This window comes from Ammospiza nelsoni, chromosome 5 (assembly GCF_027579445.1).
Source record: "Ammospiza nelsoni isolate bAmmNel1 chromosome 5, bAmmNel1.pri, whole genome shotgun sequence".
Classification (NCBI taxonomy): domain Eukaryota; kingdom Metazoa; phylum Chordata; class Aves; order Passeriformes; family Passerellidae; genus Ammospiza; species Ammospiza nelsoni.
Genome location: NC_080637.1, coordinates 4,357,869 through 4,380,979, shown reverse-complemented (window position 1 = coordinate 4,380,979; position 23,111 = coordinate 4,357,869). Strand labels below are relative to the sequence as shown.

Sequence of the window (23,111 nt, the reverse complement as noted above, 5' to 3'; positions counted from 1 at the left end):
GTTCTGAGTGGGGGCTACAAAGCTCCAAACCTGTCAGGCTTCTGTGTGCTGGGACACCCACTCTGTGAGAGTGGCTGCAGATGAAGGATGGATGGTTGTCATCAGTATGAAGAGCATGCTGAGCCATGCCTCAGCTCAATTCCTGCTCTGTAACACAGCAGTTGATTGCTGGAATTGAGGGGATGTGTTGTGGGCAGCTTTTGAGTGTGCCAGCTCTTCCCAGCATTGTGCTGGGGCTGATCTTTGTGACAGAAAATGACAGTATCCAGTTATTGGAACAGTTCCTGTGCCCTGGGATGAACTCCATCTTCTGAGGATGGGCAGAGGGAGAGATGTCAAGCTCTGCATGGAGGGCATGGGGCATTTTCCCCTTGGTGCTGACCTTTGTGCTGCTATCTCCATGGAAATGTTTCATCACGTTGGCAGGGTGGGAGTTTCACTGTCTGATGGGCATGTTATGGGATCTGATTGCACTTAAAATGAGCTAAGCACAAGAGAAGAATGAAGAAGAATGAAGAAATGAGCTAAGGGAAGAATGTGGCCTTCAGACATTGCTGTGTCAGTCTGGCTGTGGGCCCATGCAGCCCCGTTGTTTCCAGTGGGGTTATTTGGGGTTATTTCAATGTAACACTGTGGGACAGCCCTTGAGCTTTTCCCTTTGCCTTATTTACTGTACAGAATTGTTCACCGCTCCAGCTGTAATCCATTCTGCACTGGGCTTCAAGTAACAATGCTTGGTGCTGATTAGAACTTGCCTCCTTAAATTTTCACACTGGCATTTATTCACATCCTCAGTGCTGCAGTGAGATTGCAAAGACTCAGCATCTACTCTGCCCTGTGGACCCATGGAACTCCAGCTCCTGAGAAATCAGATCAGCTTTTGATCTTCAGATTAGTTTTTCATGTATTTATCCTCACCATGTTTACTAGACAAGTGAGTTACCCCAACTGATCACATCCTTGAAGAGAGTTTTATTATCTACTGAGCAAAAATTCAGTGCTTAAGTGTCCTGGATGGATGTGGAGCTAAGTGTTTCACTCAATATTAAGTGGAAAACCTTTTTCAGAAAAGACAATAGGAACAAACATTTGCTCTAAAAGATTGTTGTTTTTCAGCCTGGGAAACAGCAAAGCAACATTTTTTAAGGCCATGTAGGGAGTCAGCAATGTTCAAGTGACCAGCAAAGGATCTGGGATGCTCAGGAGGAAGAGACTGGACCATGGACTGGAGACAGACCTTTATTGTCTAGAACTCCACATTCAAACTGCCTCCCATGACAGGCCTGTGTCAGTATTGAACAAAATGCTTCTTGTGCAGGATTGCGAAGGAGTTTTCCCTGGTTACGCCGTTCTTGCCTGCCAGGAAGAAAAACACAAAGATACATTGACAGGGAGAGGGGCATTGCAGTTCCTCAGCTGCAGGACATTCCCTGTGGAGGCAGAAAGGGCCAATTGTCCTCTCTGAGAGTGGGATGCAGGAAGGTGAAACAATCCAGGGATACACTTTGGGGTTAACCCTGGGTTTTGGTGCAGAAGTCCCTGTTGCTGGCATGTCACAGACATCTGTTATGAAAAATCCTTTCCTTAGGATTTTTCCTCTTGAGAAAGGGGGAAAGAGGCCTCAGGAACAAAATGTAAACAATGATTATCCACTGCTGTGGAATGCAACAGGTGGATCTGTGATTGGCCCATGTTGGTTGTTTCTAATTAATGGCCAATCACAGTGAGCGGGTTTGGACAGAGAGTCCAAGACACAAGCCTTTGTTTTTCATTCTTTCTTTATCTATTCTTAGCCAGCCTTCTGATGAAATCCTTTCTTCTATTCTTTCAGTATAGTTTTAATGTAATATATATAATAAGATAATAAATCAGCCTTCTGAAACATGGAGTCAGATCCTCGTCTCTTCCCTCATCCTGGGACCCTGTGAACACTGTCACACTGGCAGGTGATGTGTGAGCAGCATTATGTGGGCAGAAAGGACACTGGGACACAGAGGAAAGCAAAACTCACATGATGTGGCTTCCAACCTCAGCAGAACAGCACTGCCCAAACCTTTGCTCTGCCTGCTCCCTGTAATGTGGCTGTGGTGCTCCCACTGCATTCCCCTGGCTCTGGACCCAAACCAAACCTAGGGCAGCCTTGTCTGGCCATGTTTGCACCATTTCAGGTGTGACTGTGATGGCAGCCTTTCCTTAAGTCACAGCACTAATTAATCCTTCTGACAGACCATGGGGACATTGATGAGCTTTGGTTGTTGCTGTTTGAAACCCAGCTCAGGACCTTTTAATCAGCTGCCTCTGCATGTTTGGAAAGGGAAAGAGGATATTGAAGGAAGAAGAAGGAGCTCTTTTGGTTTTTCTCCCTGTATTGCCTTGCAATCTTTTGACAAACCATATCTTCACTTGTACTTTTCTCCTTTTTGCTGTAGGAGATCTCATTTCTGAGCCCTTCCCTGCGCTGTTGCACTCTCAGACTCATTCCTGGACAGAGCTATGGCTTCCTAATTCCCTCTGAGCTTACATCTTGTGCCTTAGCTCCTTTCTTGGCAAATTTGCTTTCTCACAAGGGATCTGAAAGGACAAAAGGTGGTAAATTTTGTCTTTAGTTGTGAGCTCTTTTAGCACATGGATGCAGTTGGCCTCAGGTCTGCTCTCTATAGGCTGCTCTCTGCAGGCTGTTCTTGTGCATCTCCTCCTGTCAGTGGGTCCTGTTTTCCAAAGGCAGTGTTTGGGAATGCTTTCCTCTCTGCTAGCAGTGCTCTCAGACTGGCTGATCCCAAGCCCAGGCAGTTCCCTGGTGCTGGCTGAGCTGGGAGAGGCTGTGCCACTGGTGATGGAGTCCTGCTGCCCAGCTGCTGCGAGAGTGGCTGGATGAAACACTTAGAAGTGCTCCTAAGGCAATGGAAAGTGTGAATACGTGGGCATGGGATATGCATTTTAATGAGGTGCTTGAATTCTCCCCTTGCTGGCCAGCAGGGCCAGTGTCTGGCAGTGCCACAGCTCCTAACAACCACACATTGTGTCCCTGTGAGCTGCACAGCTCCCGGGGTAGCCAAGGCCTCACCCTCGCCCTGCTCCCCAGACAAACAAGGGACTGTGAAAGAAATGTCAGATTCCTCCTCAAAGGTGCCCAGATGGTCTGACATCATCCCAGATGTCTCTGAGGCACATCTTTGACCCCCAAAAAAGCTGAAAACTCTCAGCTTTCATATAAGTGTGTGTATCTTCCCACTGCTCCACCAGTGTTTAAGCAAGATGAGGTCTGTCAGAGCTAACTCCAAGGGCTGAGTACAAGGGTGACAAATCACAGCCAAACTCAAGTGTAGCTGAGGGATTCTGCTCTTTCTGCTGGGGCTGGTACAGCTCTGAATCACCTTGGCTGTGATGCAGGGCCTGCAGCAAGGCAAGAACCAGGCAGGCAGCAGCTGTGTTGCAATGTGGCATTCACATTCTCTGAAAAATCCCTTTGCCCAGGATTTTTCTCCTGTGAAGCCGAGAAGCCTCAGATAAAAAGGAAAACAATTCTTATCTCATTTGCTTCTCCTGTGTTGTGCTCATGTGGAATGTGTTTGGAAATTGTTTACCTACAGGTGATTATTCCATTGGATTTCTGGTGTGAGTAGTTTTCACTCTTTGGCCAATCAGGGCCAAGCTGTGTCAGGACTCTGGAAAGAGTCACGAGTTTTCATTATTAGCTTTTTAGCCTCTTGTAAGTATCCCTTCTGTATAGTTTGGTTTAGTATTCTTTAATATAATAGAGTTTCATAAAATAATAAATTAGCCTTCTGAGAACATGGAGTCAGATTCATCATTGGGGCACCCCAAAAATACAATATTGGATGTCCAGATGTCAGTGCAGAAGTGACAAGGAAGGTCAGAGTGGTGGCTGGGAGCTGGCTTGTCTCTGGCCTTGTAGGCTTGAGCAGACATTGTTTGCACATCAATAATTTAGGCAGTGTGAGCTCCTCTTCTCCCTCCTCTCATCATTCACAAAGCACAGACATGAGCTGTGCTCACTCCCTGGCAGTCATGGTCACATCACCTGTCCCCAGCTGTAGACCAGGGCTGTGCTGCTCCAGGTTTGGGGGTGAAATTTCCTAGCCCTGGAGGTGGCTGGTTCAGTCCCAGCTGTGTTGGCAGCTCATTCAGCAGCACAATTCTACATCTCAAATGCAGTGGCAATTCAGTCTCCATCTCTCACCTCAGTTTAATCCATGATAATTTGAGGGAAATGGAGGAATCTCCCCCCACCAAGTTATCCTGTTTTAAACACTCATTTAAAACCTGACTCTGACATGTACAAACTATTCCCAAACGGCAACAAAGGACTTTTATTCAGCTGTTCTGTGTTGTTACTTCTTGCCATCCTCTGCTTTAATCCTTGCTCCAAATGCATCTCCCCAGGCAAACATGTTGGGAAAAATATTTCACCTTGCAGCACCTGGCACAGAGGCACTGGACCCCTAAACTCTTTTTCCTCAGTGTGAGTGGGTCCAGCTTATCTCCAAAATGAACCAGTGTCATGTGCACAGCAGGGTAGAAATGGGTCATTTTCTGCTCTTAGGCAGCAGTTTCAGTGGAATGACTCAGTGGGGCCAGGTGGGAGTGGGACTGCAAGGACCCCATTGGCAGCAGAGCAGTTTGGGAATCCCATGGCAGCCACAGCCTTTGGCTCCTTGGAGCCAGGAGAAATTCCAGCTGTGGCCTTGCAAGGACAGGATCAGAAACCTGAATCCCAGCTGAAGCTGCAGCCACAAGAGTTTTGCAGAGCCTTGCCTGGGCTCTGGTGGAGATGGGAGGAGAGGGCTGGGCACCAACTGCACTTGTCCATGGCTGAGTCCTACAGGATTTCAACCAGTGCACTTTTACCAAGATATTCTCCTTATTAAAAGCTGTTTTTGCCTGCCAGCTGCTGAATCATATCCAGCACTCTGGGGGAAGGCACATCTCTCTCATGAACCATTAGAGGGTGAGGAAGGCTGGTAGGTTTCAAAGCATGTTGCTCCACCCCATCAGGAGTGCGGTCTTTAGGACACACCTGGAAGAGAGATGGAAATAGGAAGAGGCAGGGGATTCAGAGCACTCTGGGAGAGCTGGAGAGACAGTTCAGCTCCTTTTGGCTCCAGCAAGAGTCAGAATGCTCAGGATGGGACAGGATTAGCTGTTGAGGTGAGTCCCACCTTCTCTGCTTGTCTGGAGACAGGCACTTCCAGACAGTGACTCAGCCCATCCTAAAACCTGTCCAAAACAGATGGGATGGATTATTCCCTGGAGGTGGCTTCCCCTGCCCTGAGCAGGATTAGATGTGATGCCCAGCTTTCTGATGACTGAGTTGGCAAAGCTGAATCCCACCCTTTATTTTTTGTGCTGACGATGGAGTAGAAGCTGCAGGAGAATGAACTACATGGCCTCCCTCATTCTGTTTGCTTTGGAGCAAACCCATGTGCACACACGCACACTTGTACATATGTTTGTGTGCATGTCACATAAATTCAAAGGTTTTCATTTAAGCTGCAGAGGCAAGCACAGGATACAGATGCCAGAATCCAGGCTGTCAGTGCATATCCATTAAAATATGGCAGAAGTTTTTTTCCTGGGAAAAATTGACTCAAACTGCACGGAGTGACGAAAATGAGACAAAAAGCAAAGAGGAAATGAAAGAAGGGGAGAGAGAGATGGTCCCAGCCCCACATTTGGCCCCTGTTTGAGGGTGTGGGGAAGTGCTGGGTTTCCTGGGAATGTGTGTTTCAGTTCCCTCCTGATCCTCTCTGCAATTCTAGCTTGGATGCTGTGTACACCCAGCTACTTCTGCTCTGTGTTGTTTTACTTTTTCCTTTCCTTTTCTTTTGGCTGAACACAGGCAAGAACGTCAAAAGGAATTTGTGAGCACAAGGGAAGTGAGATGCAGCCTCTCTGCAAGTAGGCCAAAGCAAGATTATTTCTCCTCCTGCCTTGTTCTCAGAAACAGCAGAGCTTATTTGGGCCCAATAAATCCCTCTGAGAAAAGTGCAGTTTCACAGAATTGGAAAAAAACCTAAAGAGAGGGGTTTTGTAATGGGAGAGGTCAAGCAGTGTTAATTATAATCAGAGCTGTAATGTAGATAATGAGATTTGGGGAGTTTTTCTTGAAATCATTGCCTCTAGGAACCTCTTTTCCTCTCCTTTGTGGGGTGGAGGGGGGATGTGTATGTAGGGAGTTGTTGTGGTCTCATTGCTCCTTGCTCTAACACCCTGCCTAAAGTTCCCTCAGCAGAGCTTGGCACTGAGGCCTGCTCACACACAGGATAGAAGGGTCTCCATTTTCACTTTCTGCTTATTTTGATCCATTTTTTGAGGGACAAATACTTGGGCCAGCCTTGTTATAATGGAATAAATCCAAGGGTCCTTTTCTCTACTGTGTGATTGCTGCCTGTGCATGTGGGATGGTTTGGCTGACTGAACTGAGGACTGGGAACCCCAGGTTTTGGGAACCTCTCACTTTCTGACCTTGACATAATTAGAAAAGCAGCCTGGTTTTCCTCTCTGTAAAATGGGATATTGATGGATAGTGTCTCTGAAGGATGATGTCATGCATTATCTGAAGCATTTTTACTATAAAAATGGTGGTGTAAAAGAGCAGATGAGAGAGGGTAAAACCTCCCCTTCTTCTTCAAATAGCTGATTATTTTGCCCAACTTTTCCATTTTCTGTGGACTGTTAGACTGGAGGCAGCCTCCATGTTTGGTGCAGGAATTCACCTTTGTGCAGGTTTATTTGGTGCACATCATGACATGAACCTGATGGGAATCTCCTCTTCTCTTTGAAAGAATCTCTTCCACCAGCACTTGCTTTAATATTCTTGTCTCTGAAACAATGATGGGACATGGAGGAATGTTCCAGCTAAGCAAGTGGAGGGATTAAGCCTGAGATCCCTGCAGAGCAAAAATTATTTGTACAGAGGACAGAAACAGGCAGGGAGAGTCTCCAGACCTGGCTCCAGAATGTTTGAAGCTATGGGAAATATTCCCCTTAATTCCAGGTGGACTGGGAGCCAAGGCACCAGCTGTGAGGATTAGGTTTGTTTGCATCATTGCATCATCATCATCTGCCATGCAGAATCCAGGGGGATATGTTGATGACACAGCTTGATCAGTCCTTTGAGCCCTTTTCCAAACTGTCTTTGCATAGCAACATCAGGCCTAGGCTGATGTGGTTTCCAGCACTGCTGATTACTCCTGCATTTCTTCTGGACAAGCCCTTCATGTATTTTCCTGACAGGCATGAGAGGAAACTTTAAATGCTGGTGAGCCCACAATATTATTTCTTGCATAGCTTTCCTTGGAATTTGAAGGCTGAATGGAGGCCAAGAAGGGGCTGAGCTGAGAATCTGCTGATTCCTCTGCCCAGATATTGCCTCATATTCCTCCCATGTGTTTTGCATCCAAATATAGGGTATGTTTGCATGGACAGAGGCTGCTTTTGGGTAACTTCTCTTGAGTCTTACTCAGCTGAAGTCTGTCTCCATGTGAACACAGCTGCATGGCTGCTAAATCCAAGCTGGTCTCACTGAGGGGAGCTGGACACCTCTGCAGTCTTCCTCTTGCCTTTTCCTCAGTGGTCTGGCTTTCCCAGAACCCAGGATCCTTAACTTCCTTTGCTAAGAACTCATCTTGTGACCAGCTTTCCTCACCCTGGTTGCCTGTGTTTACAGAGGATGATGAACAGTTGGCATATTGATTAAAAACAATGTGCCTGGGACAAAACTGACTGGCAGGGAGAATCTGCAGTGACTAGGCAGGACTTTTTTTGAATATATTAACCTAAACATTTATTAATTGCTGAAACTATTCATTAGAGTGTAAATGTAGCAAATAGTATCCTAATTATGAGCAGAGAATGTGCATCCTTTGACATGTTTGCTGGTTTTTTTAACTTATAAGTAACCTGTTTTAAGTATATGACACTTGCAGCTTACTGCCAGGCTAGAGGGTGTTAGACACACTCTATGAGGTTTTTGTTATTAGTCATTATTATTCACTATCCCTTAATTCAGAACATGGTTCTCCCAGTCATTGAGAGCTTTTATCCCAATTGTGGTGCCTGATTTTTAAGCTTAGTTAGGTCTAGATGTGCCTCACAAGACCTTTTGGGCAAGAGTTGTTTTTCATCTCACATTTGCCCAGCCCCTGGCACCACAGAGATCAGGCCTTGAGATAGGGAAGGACATCCCAATATTCTTCATCAGCCAAAATGGCAGTGTAGAAATATCTAAAAGATCAGTAAACATCTTGAAACTAAATTCTTGCCCCCTAAAACACTGACAGCTCTGTCTGCTGCTTGTGGAAACCCAGGGCACTGGGAATATTTCTGTGTCTGCTCTGGGGTGCCCTGACCCTCAGGGGAGCACTGACTGTGACCCTCATCCATGGAGAAAGTTTCCTAGACTTCAAGATGGACTGGAATCCACAAAAGTGTGAAATAGATTATAGAGAGTAGTGTGGGTTTATCACTTGGTAAGAAATTTAGGTTTTGGTATTTTTAGTATGTTGGAGATGGAAGGGCACAGGGTGTCATCCTGGGTTTCTTCTTCATGCTTCTTCTTCCTTCTTCTCCATGGGTTTGGTGGCATTTTGTAATTGGGCAGAAGAGTTGCAGCTCTTTGGGATCAGTTGTTGAGTTAAAAAGGAAAATAATCCAGGTGTCAGTTCTTAATTGGATAGTTTAGTCTTGAAAGCCCTTGTAACAAGAGATTGTTGCCATTTTGTGCCTTCTAATAAAAAGCTGCAGAACTCACAGCAGCGAGACTGTTTTACTGATAAGAAATAATAAACATTTGAGTCTGAACATGAACTGCCATCTCAAGTGCCTTCAACCCAGACCCAGAGAAACCAATAGCTGCTCTCTTTTCTCTTTCTAGACCAAAGAAGCTCTCTTCACAATTCTCCAGGACCTAAGGCCTGAAGACCACTTCAATATCATTGGCTTTTCCAACCGAATCAAGGTCTGGCAGCAGGACAGGCTGGTGCCAGTTACTCCAAATAACATCAGGGATGCCAAAAAGTACATCCATAACATGTCACCCACTGGAGGTATGATCAGAGATACAGATGGGATTAACTGTGCCATCCAATTAACTACAACAGAACAAAGAGTGGGGAATGTGGTCCTGGAGCATATGGAATACAAAGACATTGGGATTTAGGTCGTGGGACAAGGGGGTCCCTTCATCTCCACTCAGGGTTATGTGTTCTTTATTAACACACATTGTGGGAAGGTTTCCTCAGACCCTGCCCATTGCAGGGGGTTTGGACAAGTTGGACTTTAAATGTTCTTTCCAACCAAAATTAGTCTGTGATTCCATACACTCATTAAACCAAATTTGATTCCATTCTCTCGCTTATCTGGCGACACCCTCAGAATGGGAAAGCCTCCAAGGTTATTTCTTGAGGACACAGATGAAAATATACCCTGGCAAAAGACACACAGTGCCAGTATTGTGCAGTTTCTGAAAGGCTCTGTGAAAGCAGGCTCATGGTTTTGTCTGGGCTGGAAATCCCAGGGATGGAGCACACACTGTGGGATGTGGGATTACATTCTGCAGGATTTAGCTTCTCACCCAGTACTGTCCTCTTGTCTCTACCAAAATCATATTTTAAGAATTTCTCAGCCCTTTTTGCTTGTGCCTTGTTGCCTGGAGGGAGGTGGGCAGAGAAAACCCCAGAGCAGTGGCAGAGTGCAAGTGTGAGTTTTAATTTGATTCATAGGTCTCCTGTGAGGCTATGGACAGTAGTATAAAAAAATCTCCAACTACAGTGAGGTTTGCAATCAAACATATTCCAGCATCTGTGCCCAGAGAGCTGCAGAATGACCTTTTCAAACCCTTCCCCATGGAAGTGGTCACAGCTGGCTGAAGGTCAGGGAGGGCCTTCCCATGGCTGCCCCTGAGCAGGGACCACTCCTAGCAGAGGAAACCTCTGATGGAAAAACACAGCAAACAGGATGGTTGGCTGTGCTGCTTGTGCTGTGAGAGGAATTGCTTAGGAAGTGGTGAAGGGACCTGCCCAGTTAAACAATTACCAATAGTAATTGGGACAAAACTCAGAGAACAAAGCTTTTTACTCCTGAAGTGCCAGGAGAGGTGTGCAGGAACCAGCTGGGTTTGCCATGAACCTGCCAGAGAACAAAAGTAAAAGGAAATTATTGACTGTGATTCTCCACAGTGATTCTCCACCACAGGTACTTCAGGTCTTTTTCAGGCTTGGCTAACTCTGTTTTCCCTATAAAGGTGCTATTCCTTGAGTATCTCCCACTGAACATGAACACACACAAAGAACATGGTGTGGTTACACCCCTGTGTTGTACTTACAGACCAAAGAAACGGGAGAAAAATCCTGCTGCTAATTACCTGAGCATGTGGCAAAAGGCAGTTTTCAGTGCTTGGTAGTTCTATGATACAACTGAGTATAAATTAAACACTCTGCTACATGACATGGTTTTCCTCTGGTTTTGGGGAAAAAGTACTTCCTGAAATTTTGGATCTGCTTGGGGACTGAGAGAGTTAGAATATTTGGGTGTATGTTTTTTGGTTGAGAACCATTTTGCAGAAGACAGTCAGGATTTTGAGGACTTTTCAGAATCCTTTGCTGCTTTCCTGTTCCTTGTCTTGCTGCCACACACTGGAGGTGTGCACACTGAGTTTCTAGGTTTGTGCTGACTTTCCATCACATCCTGTTGATAACCTTCCTAGATCTCCCTTTCCAGACCCCCAGAGTCAGCTGTGTATGGCTCTTAACCCATTTCACCTGCTTTGTTTCCCAAGAGCTGTTTTTAACCCCAATGTGCTGATTTTGCCAAGGTCCCGCAGCCAATCCCTCTGTGCTTTGACTAGAAATACATGGAGAAAGGGAATACTTGTACTCATTTTCCTGTTTTCCTTTTTTTTTTTTTTTTAACACACAGTGGGCTTGGATCCTTTTAATGCCTATTCCAATGTGCATCTGTTCTCTCATTTACTTTGTTTTCTCCCTCCCATACCACTTCAGGCAGTTTTATTCTTCGCTACCCAGTTGTTCTGTGCAAACACACTCCTCAGCTAACCAAGCTCTTCCCTTTAAACTTTTTATCCCCTGGGGTGTGAAGAAGGAGCCTATCCACTTGTTTTCCAATTTGAAGGTTTTTTTCCTGACTCCAAGTGTGGTGCCCTTCAGAAAAAAAATTAGCAGAACATTTCCTAGTTCAGATATAATCTGGGAGAGTCCTGTAATTAAGTTTAACAATTTTTGTTTGTACCAGCCAGACATAGTATGACTGTTTACCAGGCTGATTGTTGTACATTGAGACATTCAACAGCAATTCCACATGACAAAGTGAAATTCATAATTCAATTCATAAGACCATAAACAGCTGTGCCAAACTCATTCTGAGTAAAAGAGCTGAACTGAATTCAAAGGCTAGAGCAACTTCATGTGGAGAAAAGGGACATCCTGATGTCCAGAGAAGCTGTCACCTCACTGAAGGGAGCTCAGGGAAATGATTCACACCACTCTTAGCAGGAGAAATGATCTTTAATCATTCTGGTACCTTCCCAGGGACTAATATCAATGGGGCTCTGCAGACTGGGGCAAAGCTGCTGAATGATTACATTGCTCAGAACGACATCGACGCCAGGAGCGTGTCCCTGATCATCTTCCTCACGGATGGGAGGCCGACTGTGGGGGAAACTCAGTCCTCCAAAATCCTCAGCAACACCAAGGAGGCCATCAGGGATAAATTCTGCCTCTTCACCATCGGCATTGGCAACGACGTGGACCACAAGCTGCTGGAGAGGATGGCACTGGAGAACTGCGGCATGACGAGGCTTTTCCAGGAGGATGAGGATGCAGCCAGCCACCTCAAGGGGTTCGTTCTGCTTTTTTTGTTCTTTGGGTTCTCTGGGAAAGCATTTTGGGATGGAAAATCCTCTAATGAGATATGGTGAGAAATTGGAGTTTCCCTGAGACTCAGCTCTGGCTGGGAGAGCCAGAGTACGATCAGATATTCTGAATGGCTACCCAAAAATTCCCTTTCTCTTATCAGATCCCCTGAGATGTACTGGAGCTCCCAGCCCCTCAGAACAAGGCATTTGTTTCCCTAATTCAGATCATTGTTTAGGACATGTAAACCCACTGAGCTGGGGGGGCACAGCTGAGGTCCCAACTCCTCACAGGGAGATGGTAGGAGGAGAGGATGCATTTCATACATCAAATCAACAACATAAACAGCATGGAGGGGATCAGGAATGAAGATTCCAATTTGGAGCAAAAAAAATTATTTCTTTATTTTTTGAAAATTATAACATTTTGCCCGAGATCTGAAATATTTGACTTAGAATAACACACTAAGATCATTCCTGGGATAACCATTATAGTCATTAATTTCCTCATTCTTTGTGACCATTCATTTCCATTATTTTTTGTGACCCAAACTCCTCATAAATTTCCTGAAATCCTCATGCTTCAGTAGGACCAGAGATTGTGTTCCTCTTCTGTGATAAGGGAGCTGTAGTCCAAGGGTAAGTATCAGTTCCTGGTAAGGAACAGCAGAAAGATGTGTGACCACATCTCTGACCAAAATGTTTAGCAATGTGTCAATGTTTCCAAATAAAAATTCTTGGCTTTCACTCCCAAAATGTTAGTGTTTTAACCACAGAAACCAAAAAAAGACAGTTATTGAGTTACCTCTCTCCTGGCTCATGCCTAACTCCTCTGGAGCAATAAATCCAAGCACTTTCCACCAGGGCTTTGCCTTCTGTGGCAAACCAGTAAAACATGGACAAGAATTCCTTTGAAACGAAATTCTATAGATCCATCTGTCACTCCACACATGTAATTTCCTCCCCAGGACATGTATTTTGGATAGCAAGTGGCATTCCCTGGCAGAGAGAGGATGTTCTGATGGATTGGGCTGCAGGAGCCCAGTGCTGCAAGTGCTTGTTCAAACGCCTCTCTCTGATGAACAGCTCCCTGTTTATCAAGCTCAGTCATGGCAAACCCATTTGGCACCTGGTGCCAAATTTATACAGAAAAGCACAATCACTGCTGGAGGCCAATTCAAACCTCAGTTGAAGGGAAAACCTAAATGGGTGCCAATTTAATTTTTTTTTTTAATGCTCAGTGGGTTATATTTTTATACAGATACTTCCTTGAATTGTACTCTAAGACAGGTTGTGTATCTCCACCATTTGTTACAGCTCAGAAGTTATTTTAGAGAGTGCTCAAGTTTAATTTAGTCGTGTTTTTAAATCTGGTGAGGTCTCTGCATGAAAGACAATGAGTGCTCAGACAGACTTTAAAAGAAAGTCAACCAATTCAGGCTTTGGGTTCCCTTGGAGGGAGAATAAAGCAGAAACTGTGACTTTAGCTTCCAGACAGTCTGTTTAACCAGATGTGTCAAATAAATGCAGCTTGAACTAGAAAAAGGGCTGAGGCCAATTCTTTGTTTATTTACCAAATTAAACTCAAATGGCTTGCCAAGAGATGAGCAGTTTGGCATCTGAATGGGAAATGTGGTATTCTTGGAGCAGCTTGGGAGGAACCTTCAAAAGCACATTGCTGTAGGGAAAACACAGTGCTGTAAACTTGGGCTTTGAGCCTTGGGAAGGTTTTCTTGGCTGTCTGGTGCAAGGTGTTCTCACGAGTGTGGTTGGTCACGTTAACAAGGTATTAAAGGGTTAACCTCCCTGGTTTCAGGAAAGCCATGCCTTGCTCCAACAGAAAATCAGCCATGAGGAAGTGAGCTGTCTTGTGCCAGGGTGCCTGTACATAGCAGCTAGAATTCCTCCATTCCTTGGAAATGTCATTTATGTCATTCCTTGGAATCATTTATGGGGGCCATGGTGAGATTCCTTCTTGATTTTCTTTCTCTGTTGGCCCTCATAAAACTGTATTCCTGCCTGTCCTACACTGACCAACCCAATCTAGGGGTCCTTCAGAGATTCAGGAGCTCTGGTTTGGAATCTCTTCAGCTTTGGTGGACTTAAGATTTTGGCCTTACAGTTTCTGGCTCTGGAATACCATGTGTAACACCACTAGAGACCTGTGGGTTACAGCATCTTGTCTAAGTACATTTTTAAATAACTGGAGTGCTTTCTGTGAATCTTGGAAGCCAATAATTCACTTTTAAGTGGTCACAAATATCTCCTTGCAGAGATCTGGAACCACAGTGGAAGGGAGGTGCCTGCCAGGCCATGCTGGGATGGTTCTGAACATAATTAAGAGATTCTGTTTAGGTACCTAAGGAACAGTGAACACTAAAATGAGGCAGAAATATTTTTGGTTGACAGAGACCTCTGGAGATTGTGTAGTTCAGCCTTCCTGTTCTGAGAAGAGCTAACTTCAAATTTAGGTGAGGACTTTAAGGGCTTTGTCCACTCAGATTTTGAAAAGCCCTAAAGGCAGAGACCCTCCCACCCTGTTTTTCTAGGCCAAGTTAGAGTGGACATGGTAGTTAAATTTGGTTTCTGATGGCTCAAACTGCCCTGAATGACTTAGGAGCCATTTTAGATAACCTGTGTCCTTGTCGCTGTACCAGTACAAGAGTGTGTTCACACAGTGCCAACAGTGAAAAATGTGTCTTGCTTTAAGGTTCTATGATGAAATAGGAACTCCCCTTCTCTCTGACATCCGTGTTGATTACCCTGAAGATGATGTGGAGCAGGTCACCCAGAACTTCTTCCCCAACTACTTCAATGGCTCTGAAATTATCATTGCCGGCAAACTCATCAACCGCACCTCGGATAAGCTCCATGTGGAGGTGACTGCCAGCAATTCCAAGAAGTACATCGTGCTCAAAACAGATGTGGCTATTGACCTGCCCAGCAGAAATGACATCAGGGGTGTCCCCGGCCTGGAGGATGGCAAAGCTGACAATAATTACATTGAGAGGGCCTGGAGTTACCTCACCATCAAGGAACTGCTCAACTTGCGGCTGAAGAGTGATGACATTCAGGAGAAGGACAAATTGATGGAGAAAGCCAAGTCCATGGCCCTGGCTTACAATTTTGTTACCCCCTTCACTGTTCTGAAGATGAAAGAGGCTGGACTCCACTCGGAGCCACCTCAGGAGGAGTTTATCAGCCCTTCCACTGACGGCATCGGGGAAAAGGTGCAGAGCCTGCAGGGGCACAAGGCCCCACCAGGTATGAGACCAGAATCACCTTGTTCTGGTAAAAAAATCTTCATTCTGGGCAATGCCTCATGGCTGACTTTGGCACAGGGGTGATCCAGACAGTGAATTGAGGGGTAAAGCTGAGATTTTCATACTAATTTTGCTAATTGTGGGCTGGGTAACCTTTAGCAAAACTTTTAGGCCCCTCACCCTTTTAAAGCACTTACTGTTTTGCAGAAACTATTGGAGAAAAATTGGTGTTCTACATGAAACTTAAAGTGGCTGCAGGAATATATATCCCATCATCTCTCTGAATAATATTTGGGGAACATTTTTAAAATATGTCTCTTTCTGCTGCTCAGTAAGTAATTGTAACAGCCTTCCTTCCCCTCTTCTAGGTATACGCAGAGGGAAAGATAAACAGAGGATTAAAATCTCCAAAACTTCAGGTCAGTGCCTGCTTTCATGCCTCTCATAATGCAAAATAATGGTGACTGATTTATGGAAACCTCAGATGCATATCACTGTGGTATAATCATCCAAATGGTTACAAAGTTCTGTTTGTCAGAACTACAAGAGCAGAGAGGAAAATGAAAACAAATCCAAAATACAGAAAGGATCAGTAGTGAGAAGGCAGATGATCTACAACAGTTAATCCTCATATTTGAGACTTCTGCAGGTTAGGGGAGAACAGAAACACATTCTCTCTGTACTAGAAATATTGGAAAACCCTTTTAAAAATAATAATGCTGAAATATAAAAAAGTTGTTGACAATAGAAAAAGGAGAAAGTTCTGTAGTATTTTACAATTTTCCTGTTTGTCCTGCACCTTTACTTAACTTTTCATACATTAAACACTGAAGAATAAGTCCAGATCAAGAACTCTGACTTGAATTTCTCTTGATAGGGTCAATTTTACTTTAGAAGATAGCATTTTTGGCGAGCCTTATTAATGGCAGCTGTCTGATAGTTGATGGTAGGTCAAGGATTGTTGAAAAATTAGGATTATGGGATCAACAGCTGTTGTTGACTGCTCCAATATGATACTGAGGGCCAGGAGGGGTCACTGTGAGGTGGAGCCATGCAGCAGCCCTTGGTCAGAAAGTGCATTTCTATGTGGGGATGTAGCTTGCCAAAAAAGAATGTAGAAGAGTTCAAAACATCTACATGATAATTCCCATAAATCACCAAAATATATTATATTCCAGAAAGAAAATATCCTGATTTTCATCTAGAACTGTTTTGGGTTTTGAGTTGTCATTGAAAACTCAACCTCATCTGTGAGAAAAACAAAACAATCTTTGTGAAAAACAAAGCAAAACTTGGCATTTCCTGGCAAACTCCATCTGACCCTCTAAAAACAACAAATCAGGAGGACTTAGAAAAAAACAGGGACAAACACACTTTAAACAGCAGCTTTGTTGCAATCTGTTAGACACTGGAGTTTTGTGTGGGCTTCTCACATTTGTCTCTTTTTCCATGTCTTCTCAGCGGATGGGGACCCTCACTTCGTCATTGATTTTCCCTCCAGCAAGTTCTCTGTCTGCTTCAATATTGATGGAGAACCAGGGGACATTCTCAGGCTGGTCTCTGATCACAAGGAATCTGGTGAGCAGCCAAGTCAAGCAGTTTCTTGTGGAGGAAAATCAAACTGTAAGGCCAAGCCTTGCAGCAGACCAAGCACCAAGGTGCCTCAGGCAAGAAAATGATAGGAAATTAGAAAAAGTTTCTTCTATGGTTCAACTTCACCATTTACAAAGTCACAGCTTGCAAATAAAAGGTTTGGACTTGCCAAAATTGCTCTGCTGTGGGAAATTCCCTCTTTACTCACAGTACTGTTTGGTTTAGGACAGAGCAAAGTACCCAAGCACCACTGTTCCTTTAGTAAAGAAATCACCAAACTGGCTGGAGAGTCATGACAGTCTTGAGAAAACCCACATGATTCAGGATCTGTTTTACCCAAGCCAATCTGAGCCAAAGCATGGTCTGATCCCATCTGGAATTCTAAGCAGGGCAGCTAATAAGCAGATTATGTCCTGGGAGAGAAAGGGGTGTCAAAACCAGAGACAATTCACAGGCTTGTTTTACAACCCCACAATAAATTTGTATGATTCTGTTCTGTGTGGCAGTGGTCTAACCCCCATATTTCTGTGTTCATGTGTGCCTTAAAAATACAAAGTACAGCTCCAGACAATATTTCCCTTCAACTTCTTTCACAGACTGTTTGTGCCACTGCTTGAATGATTTTGTGGCTCAAGTGCAGAATGAGCTTGAGGAAAATAGACTCTGTAGCACTAGAACCTTGAATCTTTGAAGACAGAAATGAGATCCCATCAGGAATAATGGGATATGGAGACATTTAATTTCAGTGTTAATGGCTTGGGTTTAGCCTTGGTTAGCAACAAGCCTCCTCCTTAATTGTCAGTGTTCAGAGGCTTGTGGGAAGTGAGTCACTGTCTTATGGACAATAGGTCGCAACAAATATTAAAATGACTGGGAAACTTGCTTTTAGGCTTTAATTGACTCATTGTGGACTTTTAGGCTTTAATTGACTCATTAGGATCTGCACCTTGGAATACTCAAAAGTGCTTTTTTTGTGGCACTGTGTACACTGTGATTAATGGGACTGGGGGCACCTGCCTGCAGAGAAGGCCAGTATTTCTGAGCTTGGGTAAATTTATGTGCTCTGTATGAGGTCACAATTCCATAACAGACTGACTATACTCGTTTGAAGGCTGGTAAGTGAAATAATTGAGCACGAGGTGGCGAGCCTGCATGTCCTCAGTCCCAAGGCTTGTGTCATTGAGACAATAGACCTGTTCCTGCTGGGCCCCTTCCAGCTCAGACTGTTCTGTGGCCCTGTGATCCTGGGTTCCAGCTTTCACTTAAAACGATTTTTTGATTGTTTTCCTGCAAGGTGTAACTGTGAACGGACAGTTAATCGGAGCTCCTGCACCGCCCAACGGCCACAAGAAGCATCGGACTTACTTCAGCACCATCACCATCCTCAGCAACAAGCCAGAGAGGTCTTACCTGGAGATCACACCCAAGAGGGTCATCCTGGACGATGGGGAGAGGCTTGTCCTGTCCTGTGGCCGGAGTGCTGTGGTGCGGAGCAGGAGCCTGGAGGTGTCCATCTCTGCCTTCTCCAACATCACCGTGACCATCCGGGACTCCATCAGCTTCGTCATCCTCATCCACCACTACAAGAAGCCAGCCCCGTACCAGAGGAATCACCTGGGGTTCTACATCTCCAACAGTAAAGGCCTCTCTTCTGACTCCCACGGGCTACTGGGTAGGTGGCAGGTTCTCAGGTTCAGAGCTGTAAATCAGACAAAAATGGTGTTTCTGAGGGGAGACAGGAGGGAAGGAGCAAGGCAGGTGGGGATTAAGTTCCCAGGTGAGACTTTCACATCCTCTCTCAAACAACTTCTCTCTTTCTAGTACCTCCAACTCCTCTCCTGCCTTACCCTGTAGGAGCTTTCTCTCCCTATCCCAGCTGTGCCTGGTTTTCACATTTCCACTCTTTTAATGATTGTTCAGTACAGTTCCTATTAGAATACACGTGCTTGATGCTCCCAAGTACAGACAGAAACCAAATCTTCCCCAAGAAATTTTTGTGGCCCCTTTTTTTCAAATGTGAAATGAAAGAAGAGCCACCTTTACCTTTTGAAGGAATTAGGCTGTAGGTAGGCTCAGCTAATGGCCAGATGGTTGTGTTCTTTCAGCCAATGAGAAGTATTGATGGTTTTGGTCATGTACATGTGCAGAACTCTAAAGCTTCTACCATAGTTTCTTTGCCACTCAGCCACCCCCAGGTGAAGGAGAAAGTAATCCCTTAGGAATGGAGTTTTGGACTCAGGCCATTCTCACAAATCCCTAAATCCACACTTAGGTCTGGCCTAGAAGAAATTTCTCCCAAGAAAGCAAGGGAACAGAATTTGAATCTTCAGGCCTAGAACTTTTTGGTTGCTGTTGGACATTGTGTGGGTTATTAACCTCCAGTAACCATGTCCCACAGAAGGGAGCTTACTACTGACAGCTAAAAAAACACTTTAGCTCTTTAGTGACCCATGAAAAAAAAATAAATAGGGTTTTATTCTAACCTCTGTGTTTGTGGGATTTAGAAATGAATCACAGGAACAAGACTCATCCTGCTCTTTTCAGAGAAGATCCATAGGCTGAGAATCCTCAAATGCATCCTACAAAAAAAAACCCCAAAAAACAAACAAACCACCAAGCCACAACAATTTATAAACAGGCACAAATCAGCCAGTCATGGACTCTTATTTCATCTTGCCTTGCAGGTCAGTTCTTGAGCCATGAAGTTAAACTTCTCCAGGAATCCCTGAACACAAGTCATCGGGAGGTCGGGCAGAACCAAACAGAGGCGTTGAAGGCAAACCCTACAAACACCCTGAAGGTGAAGGGGAGGCTGGTTCCTGTGGTGTGGAAGCAGAGGAGGATCTACAATGGGCAGCAGGAGGTCGAGTGCTGGTTTGCCAAAAACAACGCGGACAAACTGATCGATGGGAGCTACCAGGACTATTTGGCTTCTCATCCCTTCGACACGGGGACCAGCTTTGGGACAATCAACAGCTTTTAAAACTGGTCACAGCAATGCATTGCAGCAGCATGTGGGATATAAGGTCCCTCCTGAAGCCTGTTCTAGGCAGCTTATGAGTGTTTCCTTATCTTTTGGTGCCAAAGAAACCAAGGATTTTGTCCTTGGAAATCAGCTGTCTCTCTTTCATGCCAAATGAATGCTCATCAGATTCCTGAAGAAAAAGAAGGCTGGGGGAAAGGACGTGGTTAAAGGCATGATTGATGCTCTCTCAGTGGGAAGGGGGGGAGGAATGACCCAGTGAACAGTGCAGAGGCTGCTGGCCTTAAAATAAACCCATGTAGGGATCTGTGCAGTACCCCCTGGGGCTGGTGAGTCACCCCACGAAAGGCAGATCATACAGAACAGTGCCTGTTGAGGTGATGGGCTTTGCAAAGAAGTGACTTGGAGCACCTGCTCCAACCTTGGTCCATGGGGAAAGGAGAAAAAGAAAAAAAGAGAGAGGAGAGGTGGGTGGATATTCATCTGCAATGACCCATTAGCATCAAACAAAATCAAAACCTTAAATCAACAGGCCACAGGAGGGTATTGCTTTCCTGGTTATTGGGATGAGGTCTGGATTTGCCACTAAACATGACCTTCCCTGAATCACTACAAACCCTTAAAACAGTGGTGAAAACCTTGATGGGGTTTTTTGCTGTCTTGGTGCACAGGCTGTGTGCTTAAAAAGCACCTCTGGTCCTCAGCAACAGCAGTGGTGCAGGCTCCCATTCTGTGGATCAGTTAATTCAGCATAATTCAATTTAAACAACATTGCAGGTTGGTGATTTCTTGAGTCTTGACTCCCTCAGGAGGAAACAAAGTTCCACTGTGATCTGCCATGTCCTTAAGCATCACACTCCTCCTGCTCAGCAAATACTAAAACTTCCTAAGGGATGACAACCCAGTACCCATAACAGCTTGTGAGCCTACAAAGCAGCCTCTGAATTTCTACTAGATGACTCTAGCTGCTTTTGTAATCAGGGAGGAAGTCTTTATTTATTCCAAATTGTCAGAAAATTTTCATCCCGATTTCCCCTGGCTTCTTCTCCTTCCTTACCCTGCAGGAATTTGTGCGCAGCAGGAATTTGGCAGCAGGAGGTTACAGAAGGGTCTGCCAGCCACCCCCACTGCAGGTGGTGCTCCAAACCCAAAACTGCAAGGCTGTGCTGTGTTTTAAAGTGAGGCATCACTGAGCAATGCTGCAGATCAGCCACGGGGGAGTTTTAGCAAAGAGCTTGTCCAAAGGGGACTTGACAACCACAAAGACATTTTCATGGCAAGGCCAAACTGAGCTCATGAACACTCTGCCTTTCCAGAACTGAAAAGGAGGGAGGCTGGGTGTGGAAGCATCTCCAGGAATTAAATGACATCCATGTGTTAGGAGAAAACAGTTGCCAGGGACCCACAGAAATAGGTTCAATCTTGACTGATTTTTATTTTTTTTTCCATATTTAACAATTAAATCATATTGTTGCTGTTGGAGCTCCAGCTGCTGGGGGTGGGGTGGTGATTTTCCAGTTGCCTGATCAGCTCGTTAGTGCTGCAAGCACCGTGGAGCAGAGCAGGTGGCAAGCATGGTTTCTTGACTCACACCATGTGCTGCCTGCAAACAGCCAAAAGCAACCAGAAAGATTGAACTGCACTCTGGAAGATCCTTACAGAGAGCTCAGTTAGCACAAAACTCGTGCCAAGGCTCGTACTTTGGAACAGAACATAAAGAAGAAACTACTGCTTTGGGCCCTGCTATCTTGAGAAATAGCTCTCCTGCGAGGGAGAGCTGAAGGCAAGACCTTCAGCACAGTCCTGAGGGTGGAATAATAACACTAAATAATAGTAATAATAAGGTTTAATGCTCTGCAGTTTGCTTGTGGGCCAGGAAGAGATGAGGAAGAACAGCTGTGAAGTTGACTCCTCTGCCCAAGAAGAGAGGAGGAAATCACCCAGGCCCACACCCAAACAACCTCCCCTTTCACTGGCAAGGAGCACACAGGAAAGTGGCAGGGTTTGGACACCCCAGGGTTTGGCAGGTGTCTCCATGCTGTCCTTACTGAAGCCTCCCCTCTCCTCCCACATTGTGCTGTCCACGTGTATTGCTAAGGGGAGGGATGGCTCAGGCTCTCCCTCCTCTCCTCTGTATATAGATATGTATATAATATATATAAACACACACCTACTGCTGATAATTCATCATTGCTCCTCTTTCTCCTCCTCCAGCCAAGGAAACACATTTCTTTCAGGGCCTGAAGGTAACAAGGATCAAGCCCAATGAAGCACCTGGAGCAATATACTCAAGGTCTCCTGAAGGCTCCAGTTATCCATTTCACAATAAATATTTTACAGTGAACACTGCAGTGAAGCTTTCATTTGGCAAAGATAAAAAACAAGCTTTGAAGCTAAGGCTGTGTGTGTTTTATGCTGCTGGACAGGCTCACAATACCAGGTGACTGAAAGAGCCACTCACCAGTTAACAATAAATTGGGAATAAGTAATTTCAGTGGAAAGTTAAAGGTCACTGATGTTCTTTAGTCTCTATACACTTGTTAGGAGGCAAGAACAGACCCTAGGCTTCTACCCCCACACTGAAATGAGAGTTTAACAACAGACTTTAAATACAGTAGAACAGGGCATGGGAAAACAGTTTGTGCTCCTGCTGCCCCAAGAGCAAAGACTATGGACTGTAAATTCCAATTTTTCTCAGCTCTGAAGTGAGCATCACGACACTTCCCTCTCTCATATGGGGAGGAATATGAGAATATTGAGAATATGAGGGGGAATATGTTCAGGCTTGGTCCTCACAGCCCTTGATGCTGTCCCAGAGAGCTCCCAGACCTCTGTGCAGTCATTGCAGTGAAGTTGCATTTGCTCCCATCTCCAAGAGTGTCACAGAGCACTTGGATTCACAGGGATGTGCCCAGTGATTGCACATTGCTCAGACAGCTCAGGAATGAGGCTGAGCACTCACTCTGGAGTGCAATGGAAACAATTGCATGGATTGCATGGCACCATTCCAGAGATGGGAACAGGGCTGCTGGGACAGCACTGGCTTCACAAGGATTGGGGGGGAGAACCTTCCCCCACATTTTACTTGTCCTGCTATTGCTGATTGTGAACCTTCTCAGCCTCAATTAAGAGCTAAAATGAAGATCATATCACTCACAGTTTAGGACAAGGACATTGCTTTGGCCAAATTTGCACTCTCCACCCACTGCAGCATTGCACTGTGCAGCCCCATAGCAAAAGCAAAACTCCAAAATACCAGTGTTGCTCAAAACAGGGAGCAAGTGTCCAATAGGGAAGCTGTTTCCATCTATTTCCAGTCAAAACCTTGTACAGCACAGGACTTATTCCACCCTTACCAGTGCAGAACCCCCCAGACAAGCAG

At 45.1% G+C, this 23,111-nt stretch overlaps 1 protein-coding gene across 1 annotated transcript in view; it reads left to right on the top strand.

Moving 5' to 3' along the window:
- Positions 1 to 22,218, top strand: part of ITIH5 (inter-alpha-trypsin inhibitor heavy chain 5) — a 49,499-nt gene extending 27,281 nt beyond the window's left edge. Inside the window, exons 8-14 of the mRNA XM_059472725.1 lie at positions 8,897 to 9,068; positions 11,568 to 11,877; positions 14,601 to 15,154; positions 15,522 to 15,572; positions 16,615 to 16,731; positions 18,041 to 18,418; positions 19,431 to 22,218. Of these exons, the coding sequence (XP_059328708.1) occupies positions 8,897 to 9,068; positions 11,568 to 11,877; positions 14,601 to 15,154; positions 15,522 to 15,572; positions 16,615 to 16,731; positions 18,041 to 18,418; positions 19,431 to 19,729 (1,881 nt within the window). The 3' untranslated portion in view covers positions 19,730 to 22,218. The remainder of the gene's footprint in view (positions 1 to 8,896; positions 9,069 to 11,567; positions 11,878 to 14,600; positions 15,155 to 15,521; positions 15,573 to 16,614; positions 16,732 to 18,040; positions 18,419 to 19,430) is intronic.
- Positions 22,219 to 23,111: the final 893 nt, after the last annotated feature.